The 24,554-nt window shown below is 37.1% G+C and overlaps 1 protein-coding gene and 1 long non-coding RNA gene across 2 annotated transcripts; one reads left to right on the forward strand and one right to left on the reverse strand.

Annotated features, from left to right (window-relative positions):
* Nucleotides 1-10,753, reverse strand: LOC109026603 (uncharacterized). The gene is made up of 2 exons (XR_010133335.1): nt 5,563-10,753; nt 1-477 (listed from the first exon to the last, which is right to left on the reverse strand). It is a non-coding gene; the product is annotated as an uncharacterized lncRNA (long non-coding RNA).
* A 1,699-nt stretch (nt 10,754-12,452) lies between these two features.
* On the forward strand, nt 12,453-22,857 carry LOC101145047 (uncharacterized). The gene is made up of 3 exons (XM_004038464.5): nt 12,453-12,457; nt 13,710-14,310; nt 18,648-22,857. The coding sequence occupies exons 1-3, from the start codon at nt 12,453-12,455 to the stop codon at nt 18,708-18,710; spliced, it is 669 nt and encodes a 222-aa protein (XP_004038512.2). The 3' UTR covers nt 18,711-22,857.
* The last annotated feature ends 1,697 nt before the right edge of the window (nt 22,858-24,554 follow it).

Consider the following 24,554-nt stretch of genomic DNA (forward strand, 5'->3'; position numbering starts at 1 on the left):
TTGAAACAGGAGATCTTTTTAATAGAAAAATGCCACAGCAATTTAATCAAAGTCTGAACAAGGACTTTGCCTGCTGCCACAAATACCATGACAAACTGTGGCATTACGAGAAGCAATTAATGATGAGGATATGATAAATAAAACATGAGTAGGCCAGAATATTTTTACTGATGTCTTCTCATTTGATTTCCTGGTATAAGATGGTCAATTTATCACGCCTGTAATCCCAGCACTTTGGGATGCCAATGCAGGCGGATCACCTGAGGTCAGGAGTTTGAGACTAGCCTGACCAACATGGAGAAACCCCGTCTCTACTAAAAATACAAAATTAGCCAGGCGTGGTGGCGGGTGCCTGTAATCCCAGCTACTCAGGAGGTTGTGGGAGGAGAATCGCTTGAACTCGGGAGGTGGAGGTTGCGGTGAGCCAAGATTGTGCCATTGCACTCCAGCCTGGGCAGCAAGAGCAAAACTCTATCTCTAAAAAAAAAAAAAACAGATGGTCAATTTAACTATCAACTTAATCGAAAAGCCAATGATTGTAACAATTAAAATTTTGGTTAATAAAATTCAATTATTTGTGACTTAATGTTTGAAGGATTTCATCTGCTACTGACAGAAGTATAAAGACAAAAAAAGTATCAGTTGTAAATGGTCAGTTCATTTGTCAAAACACATTATCTAGCATGGTATTTTCAAATTTATAACTTGTAACATTTTAATCAAACTACAAATTACACTTGAACCACATTTTCAAAAATAAAAATAATCAAGAATGATGAAGTAAAAACTGCTCAAGTTCAACTGCTGGATCTGGGATGTAAAATAAGTGACAAAACAGAGAAAAGTGTTGAGTGTTTAAACAGCAAATTTTGACTTTATTCAAATCACATTTTTTTTTGTACTTGGTTTTTGTATTGTTCTTTGTTTATTTCAAACCAACAGCCAACATTGTACAAGTCACATTCTAAAAAGAAAAAAGGAAGTATAAAAGATTATAATGAAGATAATTTAATATGTGCATTTATCAAATGTGTCAATGGTATTCTTGAAATAAAGGCTTAAAATCTTCAAAATTAAAAAAGCTCTTTGGATATAAGATGCTGAACTCACTGACAAAGGAAAAAAATACATTCAAGTTCCCAGACTAATTTCTTAGTTATTGCACTATTGTTAGTGATAAAGCCTTATTATCATCATTAAAGCATATTGTGAGACAGAAAACAACTCACATATTTTCTTCTAACATGTCTGGATATGGTATGTACAACTTTAAATCTCAGCTAATTAATTAAAAACTATCCAGAGTGACAACACAGTAGCTCATTTACTTTTTACCACTGCAGAACATTTGGAAGCAATAGTTACTATAAGTCTGTACAGACTTCATAATCCACCTTGTTGAAAATAAGCTGCATAACACTTGTAGAAAAATGTAGGAAGATCGGTTAGTACAGGATACACCATGTTGTTTAAATATAACCTCAGACACAACTGAATTAGATATATAGTTGAGTATTTGTTACTTGACAACAGGGATACATTTTGAGAAATCTGTCACTAGGCCATTGTCACTGCCCAAACATCTGAGCATACTTACACAAACCCAGATACAAACTACATACTTTGGCTATATATATAGCCTCTTGCTCCTAGGCTACAAACCAGTACAGCATGTTACTTTACTGTAGGCAATTGTAACACAAAGGTTAAGTATTTCTGTATCTAAATGTATCCAAAACTAGGAAAGGTAGAGTAAAAATACAGTATTACTTCATGGAACCACCATCATATATGTAGTGTTTTGTTAACAGAATGTCATTATATATCAAACAACAGAAATGTATTTTCAGGAATAGAATATCTATTGCTAGATAATATAATTTTTTTTAAATGTTGTGCTACTGCATTCCAGCCTTGGCAACAGAGACCTTGTCTCAAAAAAAAATGCTTTATGATAAAAAATTTCAAACAAACGTAAAAGTAGAAAGAATGATAATAAATACTCCCCTTTTACCCAATACTTGGCTTCAATGATCATCAACCCACAGAAAATGTAACAAAACTCTGGCATCCAAAGACAGTCTGCTGATTTCACACTATGAAAAGTTATTTTTATTAAATACTCAATACTAGTTGGTCAGTACTTTTTTTCTTATTGAAAAGCAATTACTATTTGGCAAACATTTCCAAAGACAATATCTAAGTAATAATACCACATATTTTACTGATATTTTCAGCATTTTTTATGAACTATATTTATAATTACAGGGATTTCAACATTCCAACTTATCCAAGGGTTCCAAAAGACATTATTGTTAAAGGGGCAGTAATCACCCTAGGTACTACATGCTCCTGAAATTTTGCAACATATGGAAAAGGACATTATTATAGAAATTTTGAAAGAAATAAAATTAGAGCTACTGTATTGTTATATCTCACTTCCTGACTCAAGCTTTTAACGAGCTTTATGGAGGTGTACCTTGAAATGAATTGCATGTGTGTATCAACAGTTCATTCCTTTTCACTGCTAAGTAGTATTCTCATATGTGTTCCATTGTATTCCAGTTTATTCACTTGATAGGCACTTTGGTTGTTTCTAAATTTTGGTCATTACAAATAGAGCTACAATGGACATTTGTCTTTGCATGAACAAATATTTCATTTTCTCTTGGGTAAATACCTAGGAGTAGAATGGCTAGATCATATGTATGATAGATACGTTTAACTTTACAGGAAACAGTCAAAGTATTTTCCAGTGGTTGCTCCATTTTGCATTCTTCATCCTTGGCAGTATTCTTTGCTCTAGAATCTGCTTTGTCTAATAATACAGAGATTCCAGCTTTAATTGGTGTTACCATCATATCTTTTTTCATCCTTTTAACCTATTTGGGTTTTTTACGTTTAAAGTGTGTGCCTTATAAGAGGCATAAAATTGGATCTTGTTTTATCCAATGCAACAACCTTTAGCTTTTAACTGGGATGCATATATAGCCAGTGGTTCTCAACTGAAGGCAGTTTTATGTCCCCTGCCCCTTGCCCCATCCCCCCACAAAAGAAACACTGGGCAATGTCAGCAGTTATTTTTGGTTTTCTTTTATAACCCTTGAAAAAAGGAGGAAAAAAAAAACCTTCTTAGCCTGCAGGCAGTAAAATAGCAGCTTGCAGACCATGGGTTTCTGGTCCCTAGTGTATTTCTACCTGCCTGACTTAACTTCCTTTAACATTTCTGGTACAACAGATCTACTGATGAATCCTTTCAGTTGTTGTCTGAAAAAGTATGCTGCTTTTGTATTTCAAAGACATTTTCTCTGTGCATAGACTTTTTTTTTTTTTTTTGAGATCGAGTCTCACTCTGTTGCCCAGGCTGGAATGCAGTGGCGTGATCTCGGCTCGCTATAACCTCCGCCTCCTGGGTTCAAGTGATTCTCCTGCCTCAGCCTCCTGAGTAGCTGGGATTACAGGTGCCCGCCACCACACCCAGCTAATTTTTGTATTTTTAGTAGAGATGGGGTTTCTCCATGTTGGCCAGGCTGGTCTCGAACTCCTGACCTCAAGTGATTTGCCAGCTTCAGCCTTCCAAAATTCTGGGATTACAGGCGTGAGTCACCGCACCTGGCCTGGGCACGTAATTTTAGGTTGACAGGGTTTTTCTCTGTTTGGTACTTGAAATATGTTGCTCTACTGGCTTCTCAAATTGTTCTCTATAAGAAATCTAACTTCTTACCTTTGTAACTATTTCCAAGTCACTTGAAAACAGTACCTTTTTGCCCCTAGTCCATTTAAGATTTTATCTTTATCACTGGTATTAAACAATTTGATTATTGTGTACTCTGGTTTGGGTTTTTAAGAGACAGGGTCTCTCCACGTTGCCCAGGCTGGTCTCAAACACCTGGCCTCAAAGCAATCCTCCTGCCTCAGCCTCTCAAAGTGTTGGAATTACAGGCGTGAGCCACCACGCCTGGGTGGTGTGGTTTTTTTATGCTTCTTGTGCTTGGAGTTCATATCTTCTTGAATCTGTGGGTTTATGGTTTCCATCAAATTTTTAAGCTATCATTTCTTCAAATACTTTGTATGCTCCCTTCCCCTACTCCCATTACACACTAGGGTGCTTAAACGTATGCACAGCTCACTGATAGACTATTTTTTTGGTGTGACTTTGATTTGTTTCTATTGCTATGTCTTCTTCAAACTCATGAATCTTTTCTTCCACAATGTCCAATCTGCCATTAATCCCATACAGTATGTTTTACATTTCACACACTGCAGTTTTCATCTCTAGAAGTTGGATTGACATCTATCTTCCATGTCCCTACTTTTTGAACATATGGAATACTGTCTGAATTCTAACATGTCACTTTTTATCTCATTATGGGTCCTATTTTCCTGCTTTTCTGCATCCTTGCTAGTTTGGAGATGACATTGTGGATTTTACCTTTCTAGGTGCTGGATATTTTTGTATCCCTATAAATCTTCTTGAGCTTTGTTCTAGAATTCAGTTAAGCTACTTAGAAATAGTTTGATGCTTTCAGGCCTTGCTTTAAACACTTGTTAGGCAAGACAGGGACAGTGTTCAGTCTAGGGCTAATGGTTTCCCACAGCTGAGGCAAGGCCCATTCTATGCACTCTACCCAATGCTCCGTGAATGAGGCTTTCCAGTCTGTCTTGTGGAAACAGCCAATATTCCCAGCCGTCTCTGAGCACGACACAATTACAGTCATGTGTTGCTTAATGACAGAGATATGTTCTGAGGAATGCACCTTTAGGTAATTTCATCATTATGTGACCATCATAGAGTACTTACACAAACCTAGACGGCACAGCCTCCTACACACCTAGGCTATATGGCACTGCCTATAGTTTCTAGGCTACAAACCTGTACAGCATTCAGTTACTGTACTGAATTTGTCACACAATGGTATTTTTGTATCTAAACATAGAAAAGGTATAGTAAAAATACAGTATGAAAGATACCTGTAAAGGGCACTTACCATGAATGGAGCTTGTAGGACTAGAAGTTGTTCTGGGTAAGTCAGTGAGTGGTGAGTGAAAGTGAAGGCCTAGGACATTATTATAACACTACCGTAGACTTTATAAACACTGCACACTTAGGCTTAAATACATTAAATTTATTTTTAAAATGTTTTTCTTCAACAGTAAATTTTTATTTTATAAACTTAAAAATTTTTTTAAATTAACTTTTTGACTCTCTTGTAATAACATTTAGCTTAAAATACATGTTGTACAGCTGTATAAAAATATTTTTTATATCCTTATTTTATAAACTTTATTTAAAAAATTTATTTTTATGAGACACAAATTAGCCTAGATTTACACAGGGTCACAATCAACAGTATCACTGTCTTCCACTTCCAGATTTTGTCACCCTGGAAGGTCTTCAAGGGCAATAACATGCACAAACCTGTCATCTATGATAACAATGCCTTCGTCTGTAGTACTTTGAAGGATCTGCCTGAAGTTGTTTTACGGTTAACTTTTGAAAATATACATAAGTAGAAAAAGTATACTCTAAAATAACAATAGGGCAGGTGCAATGGCTCACACCTGTAATCCTAGCACTTTGGGAGGCCGAGGTAGCCGGATCGCTTGAGCCCACAAGTTTGAAACCAGCCTGGACAACATGGCAAAATCCTGTCTCTACAAAAAATACAAAAAATTAGCTGGGTGTGGTGACGCGTGCCTGTAGTCCCAGCTACTTGGGAGGCTGAGGTGGGAGGATCACCAGAGCCTAGAAGGTCGAGGCTGCAGTGCGCCAAGATTGCACTACTCTACTCCACCCTGGGCAACAGAGTGAGACCTCATCTCAAAAAAAATAAAGATAAAATAAGGATAAACGTATCAGCAAGACAGTAGACCAGCATCACCACAGACACATAAGACATCATCATTGAGATCTATGACATCACTAGGTGGTAGGAATTTTCCAGCTCCATTATAATCTTATGCAGTCTATCATTGAACAAAATGTCTTTATGTGATCCAAGACTGTACTGTAATATTTTTGGATGATCCTTTCCTTGGCCTCAGGTCATTTCCTCACATGCATACAGTGATCAATACTTACCTGAAGAATCAGGAGAGATTCATTCCAGATCACTAGAATCCTCTCTCTAGGCAGCTCTCTCCCTTCTAGCAAACTCTGGCTGCACTGGTTTCACCAGGCTCCAGGCTCTATCAACAGAGGGATTCCACTAGGCTGCATATGTTCCCCTCTCCCTGTACTATGGCTTAGAAATTCTCCCAAGGCAATAAACTGAGGCAATCATAGGACTCACTTTGTTTCCTATTGATCAAGGTTCACTGTCCTTCATTGCCTGATATCCAATATCTTGGAAAACATTGTTTTATATATTTTGTCCATTTTTTATTGTTTCTGGCCTGTATCATACTTTTAACCATTACATGCCAGAACAAAAATTGATACATTCAAGGAAAAAACTGGATAGATTTGTTTTCCAACACTCTGAATCAAAAACTGAGTTATACTTGGTGCCTGCAGAATAGGAAATATTGTAGCTTACTTCAAGTAAAGTAGTATTTACTTGTAAATACTAAAGAATGATTATGAAATATCAAATGCATCGTTATTTAATTTTTTTTTTTAACTCTCTAGCCCTATGTCATAATGATGTATCATTCTTTTGGAGGAAATAGGATTGTTCATTGCTAAGTGGCATGAATGTAGTACCGCTATTGGTACTTTTAATTCTTAACCCACAAAAACAAAGAAACAGAGTTAACACTGTACCAGGTATGTGAGAACTGCACTTGAGATCCCAAACTGAAATCAACTTATGAATACAAAGCACACTCATCACTTTAAATAAAATGTCCCCCAATTTTTATTATATTGTATTTATTTGGGATTATTTCTCCACTTTACATTTATATATTAGTGAAATTATATGTAATCATAACTTTTTTCCTTACAAAATAAAGTTATTACTCATGAAACTTTCATTTTAATCATAAAACCTTCTTTTCTCCTTATCAACTCATTTCTATCATCTTAGAAGATTATCAACGTTATGGGTTTTTTGGGTTTTTTTTTTTGAGACAGAGTCTCACTCTGTCGCCCAGGCTGGAGTGCAGTGACGCTATCTTGGCTCACTGCAAGCTCCGCCTCCCATGTTCACACTATTCTCCTGCCTCAGCCTCCCTAGTAGCTGGGACTACAGGCGCATGCCACCATGCGTCGCTAATTTTTTGTATTTTTAGTAGAGACGGGGTTTCACCGTGTTAGCCAGGATGGTCTCGATCTCCTGACCTTGTGATCCATCTGCCTCGGCCTCCCAAAGTGCTGGGATTACAGGCACGAGCCACCGCACCCAGTCAGTTATGGTTTTAATGATAAATTAATTTGTCATATACCTACAATCATTGTCTGCACAAATTCCCATCAGTTCACTAGGAATCACGAAAAAAAAAAGCAGTGGGCCTGCCACTACAAAACACTTTATGCATCAAACAGATGAAGCAACTGTAAGGTATTTCTGTGATGTGTAACCAGGCTTGTAGAAGACTTTTCCACATCATTGATTTTTTATGTTAAGTCACATAATTTATAGAGGAAAGCTACCTCCTTCTAGTTTTCACTTCCTGTATTTTGTTCCATAATTCATTTTCTTCAAATTAAGATTAATTTATACTTAACATTTATAAGACAAGTAGAAATTAATATGGGAAGCAAAATACTAGTATATAAAAATGAGGTGAATAAGTACCACAGATAAAAATTATTTAGGACTAAATGACCAACTACTATTATAGCCTATAAAGATTTTCTTGCATTGTTCCTATCCTGGATTTACCAGCCTTCAGGCTTAGATCCTATCTAACCCCTCTAACTATTGCTTTCAAATTCAAGTCTTAGCTACCACACAGGCAGTGCAAAAACAGAACCACTCAATGAGTTGAACCTTCACTATGTCTTAACTTCTCAGTCACAAAACTCCTATTTTTTTTTTTTTTTTTTTTTGAGGCAGAGTTTTGCTCTTGCTGCCCAAGTTGCAGCACAATGGCGCCATCTCAGCTCACTGCAACCTCTGCCTCCCAGGTTCGAGCAATTCTCCTGCCTCAGCCTCCCAAGTAGCTGGTATTACTGGCACCTGACACCACACCCCATTAATTTTTTGTATTTTTAGTAGAAATGGGGTTTCACCACGTTAACCAAGCTGGTCTCGAACTCCTGACCTCAGATGATCCGCCTGCCTCGGCCTCCCAAAGTGCTGGGATTACAGGCATGAGCCACCGCGCCTGGCCAAAACTCCTGTTCTAGTTGAATACGCAGAAATGCTATTCTGACTACCTCAAACAGAATTCTTTCTGATCCACAGATATCAAAGATTTATGAGACAAAATTTTAAAAGCAGTGAGAGGTGAAAAAGAGCTCTACTTTTACTATTAAATTAGCCATCTGACCTTTGGCAAATACTTAACTTTCTGGACCTTAGCTTCTCCATCTAAAACCAGAAAGGAGGTTAGAGGAGATATGACTACAGAGCAACCCAGCTTATGGAAATTATATATTATTGCTCTATAATCCTTAATCCATATATATTAGGACACTGTTTCAAAAATATTATTGAAGCCTTTCACCTCCTCATATGATGCAATAGGATGTTTATAAACTACCGCATAAAAAGCATAAGAAGTAGTCAAACCTGAACCTAATCAAGCATCTAAATTTTACTATTAGTTTACAGAAAATAAACATGATAGAACAGGTTGAAAGATTGTATGAGGATGGAAACAGCCAAATCCTGAATATGGGAAATTCAATCAGACAAATGACCTAATCTCTACAACAAATAAATGTCAACAACAAAAAAAAGGGAGACTCTGTTATATATTAAGAGAGACAAAGATATATCAATAAAATGAAATATGTGGACATAGTTTAGCTTCTAATTCAAAGAAACAAGTGTAAAAAACATTTTTTGGCAATAATTATAAAAATCTTAACACTCAATATTAGATATTAGATAAAAATGTTACAGGGTCATACATTTCCTTCACAATAATTCTGGCTGAGAGAAGGGTAGAGTGTGTGTACATGTGAATGAGTATTACCGGGGGGAGGGGGAGGACTTGATAATGGTTGAAACTAGGTGTTGGGTTGTTGGGTTCATTATACAATTCTTTACTTTTGTGTATATTTGAAGACTTTCAGAATAAATAATTTTAAAGTATGATTTTCAGTTCTGTTAAGTACATGTTACCTAATATATCACTAGTCCATGTTAAAGAAATGAAATTCTCAAAGCTAAGAGCAAAATCTTAAGAAAACAAAAAGACAAAAAAAGTAGTCACGAATGGCCCAATACAATTATCTAACAAATGATATGTTCTATATTTATTAAGAAAATAAACCACTGAAAGCATACATGCACTACAACTCCGTTTATATTAAGGTCAAAAAGAGGTTTATTTCGGATATACCGCTAGATAGCATTAAAACTATAATAAACTCTGAAGACAAGTAAGGTAATAGATAACACAAAATTCAAGATAATGGTTTCCTCTGGGAAGCAGGGGAAATATATTCACAAAGGAACACAAGAGGCTTAAAAGATACCTTTATGTTATGTTTCTTAATCTGGATGCTGGGTATGTATGTTCGTCTTATTACTCTTCTGTGGCATAATAAAAAATATATTTATTCTTTGTCCTTGGTTCCTGGAAGAAAGCTCCTAAAACCCTTGGAATTTCCTGATAGGAGGTGTCTTTTATACTTCATAATATATCCCTTTCAATTATGCCTGAGTTTATGTTCATGAGGTGACTCATAGGGGTTGGGAGATAGAGAGGGACCCTAGGTACCTTCAGGATGGAGGCTGGTTACCAGAAAAACCAACTAGGTGTTTATAGGATTGAAACTTTTAGCCCATCTCACTATCTCTGACAAGGGGAGAACAACTGGAGACTGAGTTCAAATAAGTGACTAGTGATTAATGATTAATGAGTCATGTCTGATCAATGAAACCTCATATAAAAACTTTGAAATGATCTGGCTCAAGGGGCTTCCAAACACATTAATGTGCTGGGAGGGTGGCACAGAGAGGGCATGAAAGTTTTGCACCCTATGTCCTCCATACCTTCCCCTACGTGTCTCTTCCATTTGGCTGTTCCCAAGTTGTATCCTTTACACAAAAACTGTAGTAGTAAATATAGTGCTTTCCTAAGTTCTGTGAGTCATTCTAGCAAATTATCAAACTTGGGGAGTAGGTCATGGGAATGCCCAAATATGGAGTCAGCCTGTAAGAAGTCCAAGTAGGTCGGGAATACCTGAGACTTGTGGCTGGCATCTGAAATGGAGGCAGTCCTGTGGGACTGAGCGCTTAACCTGTGGCAACTGTGCTAACTTCAGGCAATTAGTAACAAAATTGAATTGCATTGTAGGACATTCAGCTGGTGTCAGGGAATTGCTATTGGAATGATGTATCATTAAATGGGCGGGTGGGTGTGTTTCATACATACTTTCTTCTCTCATAAATTATATATTTAATAGGAATAATTCAACTACTGTGAATTTAAAAATCAAACAAAAAACTATGAAGTTGCACATACTTTTAACTTATGGGACAAGTCATTATTCATAGGTGTTAAGTCTCAAAACAGGCAGGATTGCCTGGATTCTCTCATTTACAATTTTATCTTTCAATCTAACAAGAATGGCTTCATTAATTTTTTACACAAAACATTATTAATCTAGGCATTTTCTGGCTTATTTCCCAATAACTTACTCAGAATTTGGCACATCAAAAACTTCATTGCTGTTTACCTCAGTACTGAAACAAAAACAAATGAAAACTTATTCCCAAGCGGCATTGTTAACAACCACTTGATTTTCCCCAAGTGAAGACTTTAATAACTCAAAGGGGTTACAATTCATGCAAATGAAGAAAAGCTACAATGCTACTTTCATGCATAGGTATACTAAATATACATTTACATAGTCTCAAAATACTCCTTGTCTGAAATATTTGCTAAATAACAAGAATGCAACAACTTTTTGACCAAAAAAAATGATCTTCTGCATTCCTTCCTAGGTAGAGCATTAATTTAAGTATATTTACCTAAAATTGGTTTCTTATAATTTTAAAGGTAAGCTACTATTACTTAACAAATCAGCTTTTAATTATAAGCTTATTATTTTAGCCTACAGAAAAATATTTATAAGGTCATTTTGTTTGAAATGTCACTGTCTTCATTTTTCTCATTATCTTCCTTCTGTTTGGTGAAATGATGTAATAAACTGCTGCAAATTCTGTTTCTCACTCTACTGTTGGTTCATATTTGCAGATCATCATAGCTTAATTGATATAATGAACAAATGCCTCTTAAAAAACTTTTACTGGTCAGCAGAAATAAAAAACAAACCCTTCACAAACTACATTGATAATAGTCTCTGTCCCTAGCACTATCATAATTCTCAAAAATCTTAACAATTTTTTACCAAACTAAAATCTCTATTTTTTTTTTTTTTTTTTGAGACGGAGTCTCACTCTCACCAGGCTGGAGTGCAGCGGCGTGATCTCGGCTCACTGCAACCTCCGCCTCCTGGGTTCAAGCGATTCTCCTGTCTCAGCCTCCTGAGTAGCTGGGATTATAGGCACGTGCCACCACACCCAGCTAATTTTTGTATTTTTAGTAGAGACAGGGTTTCACCATGTTGGTCAGGATCTCCTGATCTCACGATCCGCCCGCTTCGGCCTCTCAAAGTGCTGGGATTACAGGTGTGAGCCACCATGTCGGGCTAAAATATCTACTCTTTAACAATTATTAATTATCCATCCAGTAGAAAAAACTGAGGAAAATAAACCTGAGTAATATTTACCCAAGTCTCTTGTTTTTGAATTGCTTCTGTCATGGAGCAAGGAAGCACAGATTTTGATCACAAGAGATTTTGATTTTTCTAAATATCCTTGAATCTATCTAGAGAAATGTGCTAAAGGTACAGTTCAGGAACAAAAAAAAAAAAGAAACCAACACCCAATGGTCCCAATTCAACACTGCTTTTTAAAATTAAGGCTTCTTATCACACAACAAGTTATTTTTGTTATATATTTTATCATTCTAACTCATATTCCCAAACTTTTCAGGATTTTACTTATCTATCAAAAAATCCCAATTATATTCCTGTTCTTTCCAATCCCCCTAAAAAAAAAAAAGCAGTATCTCTCATTCTCTTCTCTGCTGATAGGAGTGTAAAATGGATCACTCTATGAAGGGCAATTGTAAATATCTATCATATTTGCAAACACATTTCCTCTTGGATCCAGCAATTCTTTTCAGAATCTGACAGTTACCTCTGCAAATGCAGAAATGACATGTATTCACTGAAGAGTTGTTTCTAATATCTGAAGACTGGAAACAACGCCAAGTGTCCACCTACGCGTGATTTACTGTATAAACTGGAGTATATCTACAAAATGGAGTATGTGACAGGAAAAAATAAGTTTAATTGAATACTGATAAGGAGGAATATCCAGAATATACAGTAAAACAGGAAAAAAAAAAAAAACATGAACAATGCAGAAAATATTGAAGGAGAGACCGAGTGAAATAAGACTGTATATTCTCATCTGCTTGTATCTCTGCATGAAGACCGGAAGGATAAACAAGAAACTAATTTAAAATGATTACCCGTGAAGACTATTAGGAATGGTACTGGATAGGGACTAGGGAGGAAGTGTTTCTCGCTGCATTTCTTTTCATGTAGTTTGAGCCATGTAAAAGAAATATTTGCTAATCAAAAAACAGCTTTAAAAATCCAGTGGGAGAGGCTGGATGCAGTGGCTCACCCCTGTAATCCCAGCACTTTGGGAGGCCCAAGTGGGTGGATCACCTGAGGTCAGGAGTTCGAGACCAGCCTGGCCAAAATGGTGAAACCTCGTCTTTGTATTTTTGAAAAATACAAAAATTAGCCTGGCGTGGTGGCGGTCGCCTGTAATCCCAGCTACTCGGGAGGTTGTGGCAGGGGAATCGCTTGAACCAGGAGGCTGAGGTTGCAGTGAGCCGAGGTTGCGCCACTGCACTCCAGCCTGGGCGAGAGAGTGAGACTCCGTCTCAAAAATTAAAAAAAAAAATCCAGTTGGAGAATCAAAAAATTTTAAAAATTTGACTGTGTAATCCTACAAGAAGTAAGTAGCTTGAGGAAGAGAAATGCTGATAAAGTCGCATTAAGTTTCAGAGTTGAAATTCAAGCTTCTGTATCTAACATTTGTTTCCCTGTTTAAGGTAGAATTTTAAAAAAACTATATATGACATATATATGTCAACCCAAAAAATAAAGTATATATTATATATATAAGAATATATATATTCTCCTTTATATGTTTTTTGTTTCACATATATATATAAATATATATCTCAACCAGAAAAATATTTGGTTTGTGACAAAGATGCACTTATTTGCACGAACCTATCTTGTTAATAATCAAGAAATCTGCTTTGTTACAATCATTAGAGGACAGAAATATACATACATATTTAAATCTATTTAATGAAATGCAGGTTTATGTTAAAAATCAATGATCTGCTAACCTAAAGAGTCGCACAGGAATACTATGACTATTAAACACAATGCGATTCTCTAAATAAGTAAACAGGTGCAATGATATCAAGGTTCATAATTATCTAACTCTTCCACAAAGACTACGAAAATCACCTTGGAGTGTATGAACCAGCGTCCCGGCCCCGCCAGGTCGGGGCTGGGGCGGGCGCGGGCCGGGAGCGCTTACCCCGCGGCAGGAGCGATTCAGCGCCACCACCTGCTTCGCCTGGTTGTGGTGTGGCTGCTGCGCCAACCGAAAGGCCTCCTTAATCCGCAGCAGTCTCTTTTCGCTCCCATGGCTCTGGGACTCTGTCCGGACTAGCCCTGTCCGCGCTCGGCTACATCCGGCCCGCCCACCAGCTCAGAGGCAGAGTTCTCCGCGGCGTCTCCTAGGGTTTCTGGTCAGAGGGCCCCAGGCGCCTAGGGAGTCGTTACCGCCCTGGCATTCAAATAACTCCCGCGAGAGGCGGAAATCCCGCGAGACTGCCGACAGAGTAGGGAAGTGGAAAAGTGGAGCCTGCACCGCCCGCTCTCGGCACCCCCGGACACCGCCCCGGTCTCACGCATGCGCAGAGGGCCGATCCATTTCTTTTCGGCTGGAATGGGGAATTTGTGAGGTAGGCCGGAAGTGGTGTTGCGGAGGGAACTGTGGGGAGAGCAGAGGGGCAGCTCTGCTGGAGAGACCTGAGGCTTGCAGCGCTGGGCCCGGCCGGGTCGCTGCGGCTGGGCTGGAGGTGAGGCGAAAGAAGGGCATCCTCTGATGGGAGTGGACCGGAGTCCGCTAAAGCGAAGCATTCCAGGGTTCGTTGCGGGAAATACAGTCTGGTTTTGCCCCCCGTATGAATTGAGGGAAGGTGAGAGCAGAAGCAATCCGGGCCTGAAGGGCGATTATTCTAGGGTCGGCCGAGGGGTTCAGGCCAAAGTTCATTGAAATCCTAGTTGGGTCCCTGGAGGACGAGAAAACCGGTCAGGAGTCTCCTGGGAAGAGGGTCATGTTTTAATCTAGCTAAAGCTGGTACCTGGCAGTTTCCACTCTTAAGGCCTAGTGTACTAACTAATGTGTGCGCAATGTCAAAACAGGAAACAAAAGGAAATGCAAGAGGTGGAAGGTAATTTTAAGTTAGTGGCAGTATGACAGATTTCCAGTGCCTTCAGGAAGGTATCCAGCCTTAAAGATCCTTTTTTTAAATAGACGATTTTAGACAGAAAAAAAGGTAGAAACAAAACTATAACACATGTGTACTCACCACTGAATTGGAGAAATAAGTGATTATATAAGTGATTGAAGTCCTTTGTCAGCTCTACCCCGTCTCATTCTCTTTCCTTTTGCCTAAGGAAACCACTCTCCTAACCACCTTTATGCTATCTGTAATGTGTACATCTTTTTGCAGCTAGCTTGTTTTACATAATGTTGTTGAGATTTGTCAGTGTTGTGTAACTCCACCTTATTCATCTTAATAGCTGAACGGATATTCTGTTATTTTAATATGTCACTGTTCATTGTTTAGTATCTCCAGTGCCTGACATACTTTAGGTACTGTAGGTAGCTAAATGTTAGTTGAATGCATGGCTGCTGTAGCATTTGAACTAAGTAAAAAAGAATAAATAGGACTTCATGTGACCCAACAAGAGTATTCCAGGCAAAAGGAATACTAGCCAAAAGCAGAGACATGAAAGTACATGAACTATTTCAAGAATTTCCATACTTTTAGTACTGAAATGTAGAATGTATGGAGATCATGTGATGAAGGAGAAACCTGGAAAGATGAGGCTTAAGCTTAAAGGATATTATCCTGAAGAGCTTACACAAGCTCGGTGCCATTAAATGCTTTTCCAGTTATGAGGAAGCTGATTAGAGCTGTATTTTCAGAAGATGATACAGCGCACTAGAGATATATCTTAGGATATAAAAGATTAGTGACAGGAAATTTTAGACTATCAAGCATTGTAACAATAACAATCATTGCATTAAGCAAGTAAGACAACCAGCCAGACTAAAAATCCAAAAACATTTTCCTAGTCCATCATATTATCACATTCCTTAACAATTATTAATATTTCATGTTTTCTTCTGACAAACTTGCAACATTTTCTACTTCGGCCTCTTACTTAGATGATACCTCACATCCTATTGAGTTAAAAAAGAACTTCCCCATGCTTTCATCACCACATCTACCAGACCTGTTCCCTAATATACTGCCACTGCTATTACTATAGATGAACTGTCTGATTTAGGAGGGAGAGTAAACCCTTTAAAAATACCTTTTTAATACAATATAACTGAACTAGTGTTACAAACTTTCAAGGGGGGATTGAAACATGAATAGTAAGAATATGAAAGAATGGAATAGTTAAAAGACAATTGCTTCTAAGAGAATAATGATCCATATATAGTAATATAAAAATAAGATACTTTTTTAATGTATATTTCTTTTTTTCAGGTAGATTTAGGTTCTAAGCTTTAAAAGCTAAATCTAAATTTACATGTATGTTTTTATAGGATCATTGTTTCTACTATTTCTTAACATAAGCAGTTTATTATGAAGTAGAATCTTTAACAATCCTGTTTTAAATAATATGTTTTATTAGCCTTTGTCTTACATATTTCCCAGTTGTCCAAATATAGTTGGATAACTTGTTTGTTACTGACTGTGATAAAAATAGAATGTACATTGTACAGTTTACTACAGGTGTCATTAATTTTATCATTCTCTCAAATGCATTGAGTAACTACCATACAGCAAGCACTATTCTAGGAACAGGTAGATAAGATTTATTAGTGGAAAATCACTTACCTAAAACCACATCATATAACCGTGTTAATGCACCTTGGTGTATGAGAAACTTTCAACTACAAATATTTGATTACCTTAATTGCAATTCTTAAGGGAGGCTAAGTAGATGGATAGCTGAATAAAGTTATTACTTGGAAATGTTGCCATGTAGCCGCAGGAGCCAATTTCAGTGCACACATCTTAAGCATCAGTGTACACATTTATAGGTCTTTGGTGTTTTGGCCAGCAGAACCCACCTGGGTTATGGAATCACACTGGTGTACTTGATCGTGTTCGGGTATGAACATGCTCTGATTTACATTGAGTACTAATTGAGCATGTCTATTTAAATTAAAGTTCCAGAACTTATGGTTAGGCCAGAACCTCAGGTTTGAACTTCTCCCCTAAAATTCCTCTGGCTTCTCATTAAAGCCGCTTTCGGAGATATAAGTAAAGAAAGTCAAACAAAAGACTTTGTAGCATGTTTTGTTTAACATGTTTTGTTTAGCACTGTTTTTCTTGAGCTATATATGGTAAATATCTAGGGAGAGCTGGCAGAAGGACAAAACTGTAGTAGTTTGAGGTTTCTTGGGGGAAAGTTGAAGCATTAAAACATGTTAGCATCCTTATATGAACTTTTAACTATGGAAGGAAGAGTCAGTATTCCCTTTCAGGCAGCTGTTTATCTGGCTTAGACTGCCTCAAGGCTGTGTATTGCCCTTCAGCTTTTCTTATGCATTAGAAAGAGATCTAGATGCATTTGCCTTTAGCAGTGTAGTTCCGGTCTAATACATTGATGACCACCCACTGTGCTGGGACATGCAAGAGGTATGTACCATAAACTCTTTAGTCCTGCTAATGTCCTCGGCAGAGGCCATAAAACCTCCTAAGAAAAGCTTTGTCTCTTTCCAGCCAAGGTTAACTATTTGTAACATGTCATCTTTCAAGGAAGCATCTAACCAAGATTAAGTCAAAGGCATCTACCAGGTCCTGAATTCTCTCCCAGATGCACACCTTTTAAGGTACAATCAGGTACCATATGTAATCTGTAGCTATTTAACCGTTAAAGCATTTAGGACTTTGATTTCCTAGAAGAAATCATGGTCTGCAAAATAATTGTATTAAAAGGTATAAAACCTGATCAGGAAAAAGAGGTTTAGGGCCAAACTATACAACTTTGTAACTAGACCAATAACACAAAATAATAGTGTTTTAAAATGTACCCAGGATTTATTTTAATCAGATATGGTAAGATATGCAGATGTGAAAATGATTGTTATGAAAGAAGAAATTTTTATACTCATGGATCCCTAGAAACAGGAAGCACGGCAACTTACACCATGCAAGGGTGCCATACCTAGAAGCAGCAGGGTCAGTGGGGAGAGGAAGTACAAGGAAACTGCAGGAAAGCCTTTATTTGGTTTTCTTAGGAAGGAATGGGCAAAACTGGATAAGCAGGCTTAAACAGGTTTAAAATTGGCTAGTTGAAATAATTTTGGCTGACTTCGGGCTTAGGGGATATCCCTAGTTGCCTGGTAGCTGGTCTGGAGTGATTAGGATAGGGCAATATTGGCCAGGAGTATAAGAACCCAAGATGTCTGTGTTGGGAGTTGGGGGATTCTGGATTGGTTAGTTTGCATAGGAATTAGCTAACCCTGGGAGAGGTAGTACCTCTCCAGTCATCAAGGACCCACCTAGATACCAAATGATTAACAATACAAAAATAAGAAAGTACAATTAATACAAACAGTCATAATAAAGATACAGTATTAACACAGTTAAGATGTGGAAATTTTAATAAACACTACAGTAAATGTAAGACTGCACCCCTCCCAAAAAATTTGAGATAATTTGATGGAAAGGTGTGTAAGGAAGGGTTGAAACTACTGTTATGGTCATAAGACTGAAATATACTATGATCCAAGAGAGCAGTGCAGCACTACCAAGGCAGGCATGACCAAGATAGGTGCGGCCAAGCAAAAAAGGAAGTATGTAAGGTGAATAAGCTATACCCCTTCATGACTTGACGTATTCTGTTTTGTTAATATACTTTCCAACTCCTGATGCCAACTTCTGGGTTTTACTGTCACTATTTTTCTATTTACTAACCTCAGTAAATAGAAAGTGGTTTGCCTTACAGAAATAGGCCTAAGCCAATATAAGATAGTGATAAAGAGAGCTATAGACTGTTTGCCTCACCATCTATGATCTTGGATATCATAAAGGCCCCCATAGCTGGCAGTAATACTACTTTGTACTGTGATGCTTTAATGTCTTATCTCTGGTCTTATTCCCAGGTCAAGGATGCATTCCAGGAAAGTTCTATAAAAATATACCATCAACTCCAACCTGATATTTGACCTAGCCATGGAAAACCTGATTGGCTCCTCACTGGATCAGACCATAAAAATGATCCAGGAATGAAAATCTAAGATAAATTCCCACCACTTCAAGATGTTCTTATACAAGTCAACAGTCTAGCAGATCAGCCAGTCTCTTTCGTCATCAAGCAGACATACTCAAGGTACCAACACAGCAAAGGCACAAAATGTCTCTATATCAGTATTTTTCATGGTATATGTGAGACCCATTAGTGAGGCATGAAATCAGTTCTGTGAGTCACAATGAACATTTTTCTAAAAAACAAAATAAAATGTAAAATACCAAAGTGTTTTGCATGAATCCTTTGCCTGAATTGTGCACATTGCAAGGAATGCTGAGGTCAATTTCAATATGCGAGAGGGGTATTTGATGGAGGAGATACGATGAATAGAATGTATATTGGCTAAGAAATGGTTTTCAGTCATTGATTCCTGGGTGTCTTGCTTGATTTTCATAATAGCAACGTTAATGTTCTATAGTCAAGTTTTATATTACAATTACTTGCAACTAGTTGTGAAGTCTGAAATATTCGATTCAATTGCAAACTTTGAGTGTAGTTTTTGAAAAGATGTTATTTAGACTGTATATTTTTTTCTTTTTTGAGTTAGTGCCAATTATAACATTTTAATCAAACTGGGACAAATTGCTATTAAAATGGATCATTTCTTTATTAAAAGAAAGAGGAATAGCGAAGTGAAATATACAGAAGCATGTTCAAGTTCATCTGTTGAATCTGGAATTGTGAATAGTGACAATATTGAGAAAAATACTGACTCCAATCTGCAAACTTCAACTTCATTTGAGCCACATTTCAAAAAGAAAAAAGTAAGTGCAAGACGTTATAATGAAGATTACTTAAAATATGGCTTTATCAAATGTGAAAAACCCTTTGAAAATGACAGACCTCAGTGTGTTATTTGTAATAATATTCTTGCGAATGAAAGCTTAAAACCTTCGAAATTAAAAAGGCACTTAGAAACTCAGCATGCTGAACTTATTGATAAGCCTCTTGAATATTTTCAAAGAAAGAAAAAAGACATAAAGTTATCAACACAATTTCTTAGTTGTTCTACTGCTGTTAGTGAGAAAGCCTTATTATCATCATATTTAGTTGCATATCGTGTGGCAAAAGAGAAAATAGCTAACACAGCTGCTGAAAAAATTATTCTTCCAGCATGTTTGGATATGGTGCGTACAATATTTGATGATAAATCAGCTGATAAATTAAAAACTATACCTAATGATAACACAGTATCTCTTCGAATTTGTACTATTGCAGAACATTTAGAAACAATGCTTATTACTCGTTTACAGTCTGGTATAGATTTTGCAATCCAGCTTGATGAAAGCACTGATATTGGAAGCTGCACAACACTTTTAGTTTATGTCAGATATGCGTGGCAAGATGATTTTTTAGAGGATTTTTTGTGTTTTTTAAATTTAACCTCACACCTAAGTGGATTAGATATTTTTACAGAATTAGAAAGGCACATAGTTGGCCAATATAAATTAAACTGGAAAAACTGTAAAGGAATTACAAGTGATGGCACAGCAACCATGACTGGAAAACATAGCAGAGTAATTAAAAAATTACTAGAAGTTACTAATAATGGTGCTGTGTGGAATCATTGTTTTATACATCGTGAAGGTTTAGCATCCAGAGAAATTCCACAGAATCTCATGGAAGTATTGAAAAATGCAGTGAAAGTTGTTAATTTTATTAAAGGAAGCTCATTGAATAGCCGGCTTCTTGAAACATTTTGTTCAGAGATTGGAACTAATCATACCCACTTACTATATCATACCAAAATTCGTTGGTTGTCTCAAGGGAAAATACTAAGCAGGGTTTATGAGCTCAGGAAGGAGATTCACTTTTTTCTCATTGAAAAAAAATCTCATTTGGCAAGTATTTTTGAAGATGATACTTGGGTAACAAAATTGGCATATTTAACTGATATTTTTAGCATTCTTAATGAACTGAGTTTAAAACTACAGGGGAAAAACAGTGATGTATTCCAACATGTTGAACGTATCCAGGGATTTCGAAAGACATTATTGTTATGGCAAGTAAGACTTAAAAGTAATCGTCCTAGCTATTACATGTTTCCAAGATTTTTGCAGCATATTGAAGAGAATATTATTAATGAAAACATTTTGAAAGAAATAAAATTAGAGATATTGTTGCATCTCACTTCTCTGTCTCAAACTTTTAACCATTTCTTTCCAGAAGAAAAATTTGAAACATTAAGGGAAAACAGTTGGGTAAAAGATCCATTTGCTTTTCGAAACCCTGCATCAATAATTGAGCTAAACTTGGTGCCTGAAGAAGAGAATGAATTATTGCAGCTTAGTTCTTCATATACATTGAAGAATGATTATGAAACCTTAAGTTTATCAGCATTTTGGATGAAGGTAAAGGAAGACTTTCCATTGTTAAGTAGAAAGAGTGTCCTGCTATTGCTACCATTCACAACAACTAGTTTGTGTGAACTAGGGTTTTCCATCTTAACGCAGTTAAAAACAAAGGAAAGAAATGGGCTGAATTGTGCAGCAGCTATGCGGGTAGCATTATCTTCCTGTGTTCCAGACTGGAATGAACTTATGAACAGGCAAGCACACCCATCATAGTAAATAAAAATCTTACCTAGCTTTTGTCTTTGTATTTCTTACTTTGTAGTATTTTTCTATGTTATATTTAAATGGTACTATAATATTGTGATACTTTTGTTATGTTTTAATTTTTGTTATATTTAATAAAATTATTTTATGTTCATTGAACAAAAATTTAATGAATTTCTGTTAGAGGCCAGGAACTATTCCAGAGACATTTGGGATACAAAAGTGAACAAAACAGATAATTCCCTAGTAGAGTTTATATCCTGGCAAGGAGAAATTGACAATAAACCTAATAAATAAGGTTTATAATATTTAGAAGCTATTAAGTGCTATGGAAAGAGTAGTAAGAAGGAAGGTCAGGGAAGTACTGGGGAACCAAACCATGAAGGGTTCTGTAGACCATTATTGGGACTCTGGCTTTTGTCAGTGGACTAGAGAACGGTTGAAGGGTTTAAGCGAAGGAGAGAAATGATCTGAGCTAGGTTTTAAAAGACACTCTGGTCACTATTTTAAATTCTTAGGGTAAGTCTGAATTAAATGTTACTTTCCCCTCACTGGGCATGGTGGCTCAGACCTGTAATCCCCGCACTTTGGCAGGCCATGGCAGAAGGATCTGTTGAGCCCAGGAGTTCAAGACCATCCTGGGCAACATAGTGAGACCTTATTTCTACTAAAAATATTTTAAAAATAAGTCAGTTGTGGTGGTGCACACCTGTAGTCCCAGCTACTCAGGAGGCTGTGGCAGGAGGGTCGCTTGACCTCAGGAGTTTGAAGTTGCAGTCATCTATGATTGCACCACTGCAGTCCAGCCTGAGCAACAGAGTGAAACCCTGTCTCGAAAAAATTAAATGTTACTTCTCTAAAAAAACCTTTTCTAACCACCCTAGGGTAAATCCTCCATTATTCCTTTATTTCTTTGTTTTCCTTGTAGTATATAATTTGTAATAATTTTGATTACTGATTGTCATTCTGCCACCCTGGAGAATATAATTTTTAATTATCTGATTACTGTTATTCTTCCATAGTAGGGGAGGTGATATCCATTTGCCTGGTACATAGTATGTGTTCAATACACATTTGCTAAAGAATAAATGAATCCATAATACCTAACATCTCTAATTTGCAGTCATTCCCAAGAGTAATTATTAAATATGTGGCAAATTTCTTTGCCTTTTTTACTTTTAAAAATCTAATTTTGACATAACTTCTGTAACCATCCAGAAACGGCATTGATGTTGCTTCACGTTGTTGCTGATGCTTAAGCAATGTATATTGTGTAATATACAATATAGTCTTCAAACTAATTTCAACTTCTGCCTTTCTGTGTACTCCCTTATCCCACTAGGTGATATTATTTGGCATGGTCATTCTCATTAAAATCATACAGGATAGTAATTCCTTTCCATCTGCTACTATGCCTAGCCTTATTTAATTTTTCAGATTTTCTATTCTATTGAAGGTAATTGATTTTTCTTTTTTTTGTGCTTGAAATAAAGTGTTGAAAAACAATTCCCTGTGAATAGCTCATATTTCTGCACAGTCTGAATCCCCTGTTTGATCGTGTTCACATCCAAATTAAGAATGTGTAAAGGAAACATTCCAGGATAGTGACGCTAGAGATAGCACCTCCCCTAGAGACATCCCAGGGAAGTAAAGATAAAGCCTTCTCTTTTCTCACGCCAGGAGGGGAATTTGCCTACATTCCAGAAATAATGAGTAATCTCTCTGGAGAAGATGGGCAGACATGTCAGCAGCCCCATAAAAACCTAGAGACTTAAAATTTGGGGCTCCTCTTCTGTAGTGCAACCCACTCCATGCAGAGGTAACACCTGGCCCTTACTGTATTACATTATAGGAATTGGAGCATGGGGAACACATAGAATGCTACTCTGGCTGCTGTTTTTGCTATGAATAAGAAATTGTGTCTCTGATCCAGAGGTTTGTGTGTTTCTGTGTGTCTCCTCTGTAAAATCTCTTTTACCATGTAAGGTAACATTCATGGGTTTCAGGGAGTAGGATGTAGACATCTTTGGGGAGGCCGTTATTAAGCCTACTGTAGCACCCTCTGGTCCCCAAAGACTCATCCATCCCATGTGAAAAATACATTCACCCCTCCTAGGGTCCCCATAAATCTCAACCCATTATAGCATCAGCTCAAGTCCAAACCTCATCTAAGTTTCATCAACTAAAAAGTCCCAAATCTTATATCTAAATTAGATATGGGTGCAGCTCTGAGTATAATCTATTCTGGGGCAAAATTTTTTATCTAAGGACCTATGAAACTAGAAAGCAAGTTCTGTGCTCTACAACAGTAGTGGGACAGAAATAGGGTAACAGTCATAGATGTTCCCATTCAAAAAGGGAGAAAAAGCCAAAAAGAAGACACCAGCCAATCCCTTTCAAAGTCCCATGGACAAACTGCATTAGATTACTAAGCCTGGGAATAGCTGTGGCTCCTGCACCTGCCCTCTGTACCTGGGGCTCCACCCTCAGAGCCATCCTTTTTGATGAGGAGTACCACATGTCTGCTACTAAATAGTTTTATTAGCCCATTTCCTGCTAGTAGAATTTAGGGAACTCGGTTGCCTTCTTTCATTTCAACCACTCTGTCCCTTTTAGTCCAATTTGACAGTGTTTCTATTGGTAAACAAAACATTGTGAGTCATAGGGATTCACTCCATTGAAAGAGGCTTCTCAACAGATGTTTCCCGAATACTCCTATCTCTAGTTGGGGCTTCTGCTGAGATTGGTTGAGGGGGTTTGTGAGTCACATGCCTCTTCAAAGAGCCCTCTGTGTATCTGAATACTGTAATCTTTTGTGCTTCCTAAGCAGTAGCAAAAGACTACCCACACTTACAAATAGTTAAGATAATAAATTTCATATTGTGTATATTTTACCACAATTTCAAATTCAAAAACTTTTTAAAAAAGGATGTGCAGCCATATTGTTGGCTTTCTCGCCAGAGCATGTTTTCCTTACGGTGGATCTCTTAGCTTTGGCATCTTTTGCAATCTGGATAGGCTGAGAATTTCTCAAATCATCAAATCATAGTTTCATTTTCTAACAGTTCTCTCAGTTTATCCCTTTTCTCTCTCATTTTTCTAAAAGTAACAAGAAAAATCCAAGTCAGACCTTCATCACTGCTTGGAAACTTCAACTGTACAAGTTCATTGCTTAAAAGTTCTGTTTTCTTACAATTATAGGA

Source organism: Gorilla gorilla, chromosome 3 (genome assembly GCF_029281585.2).
Source record: "Gorilla gorilla gorilla isolate KB3781 chromosome 3, NHGRI_mGorGor1-v2.1_pri, whole genome shotgun sequence".
In the NCBI taxonomy this organism is placed as follows: domain Eukaryota; kingdom Metazoa; phylum Chordata; class Mammalia; order Primates; family Hominidae; genus Gorilla; species Gorilla gorilla.

Excerpts from the sequence above, each read along its gene's own strand:
- LOC101145047 (XM_004038464.5), top strand. Across the intron at positions 14,311-18,647 it reads TCGCTGCGGCTGGGCTGGAG|GTCAAGGATGCATTCCAGGA; the intron begins GTGAGGCGAAAG and ends TCTTATTCCCAG.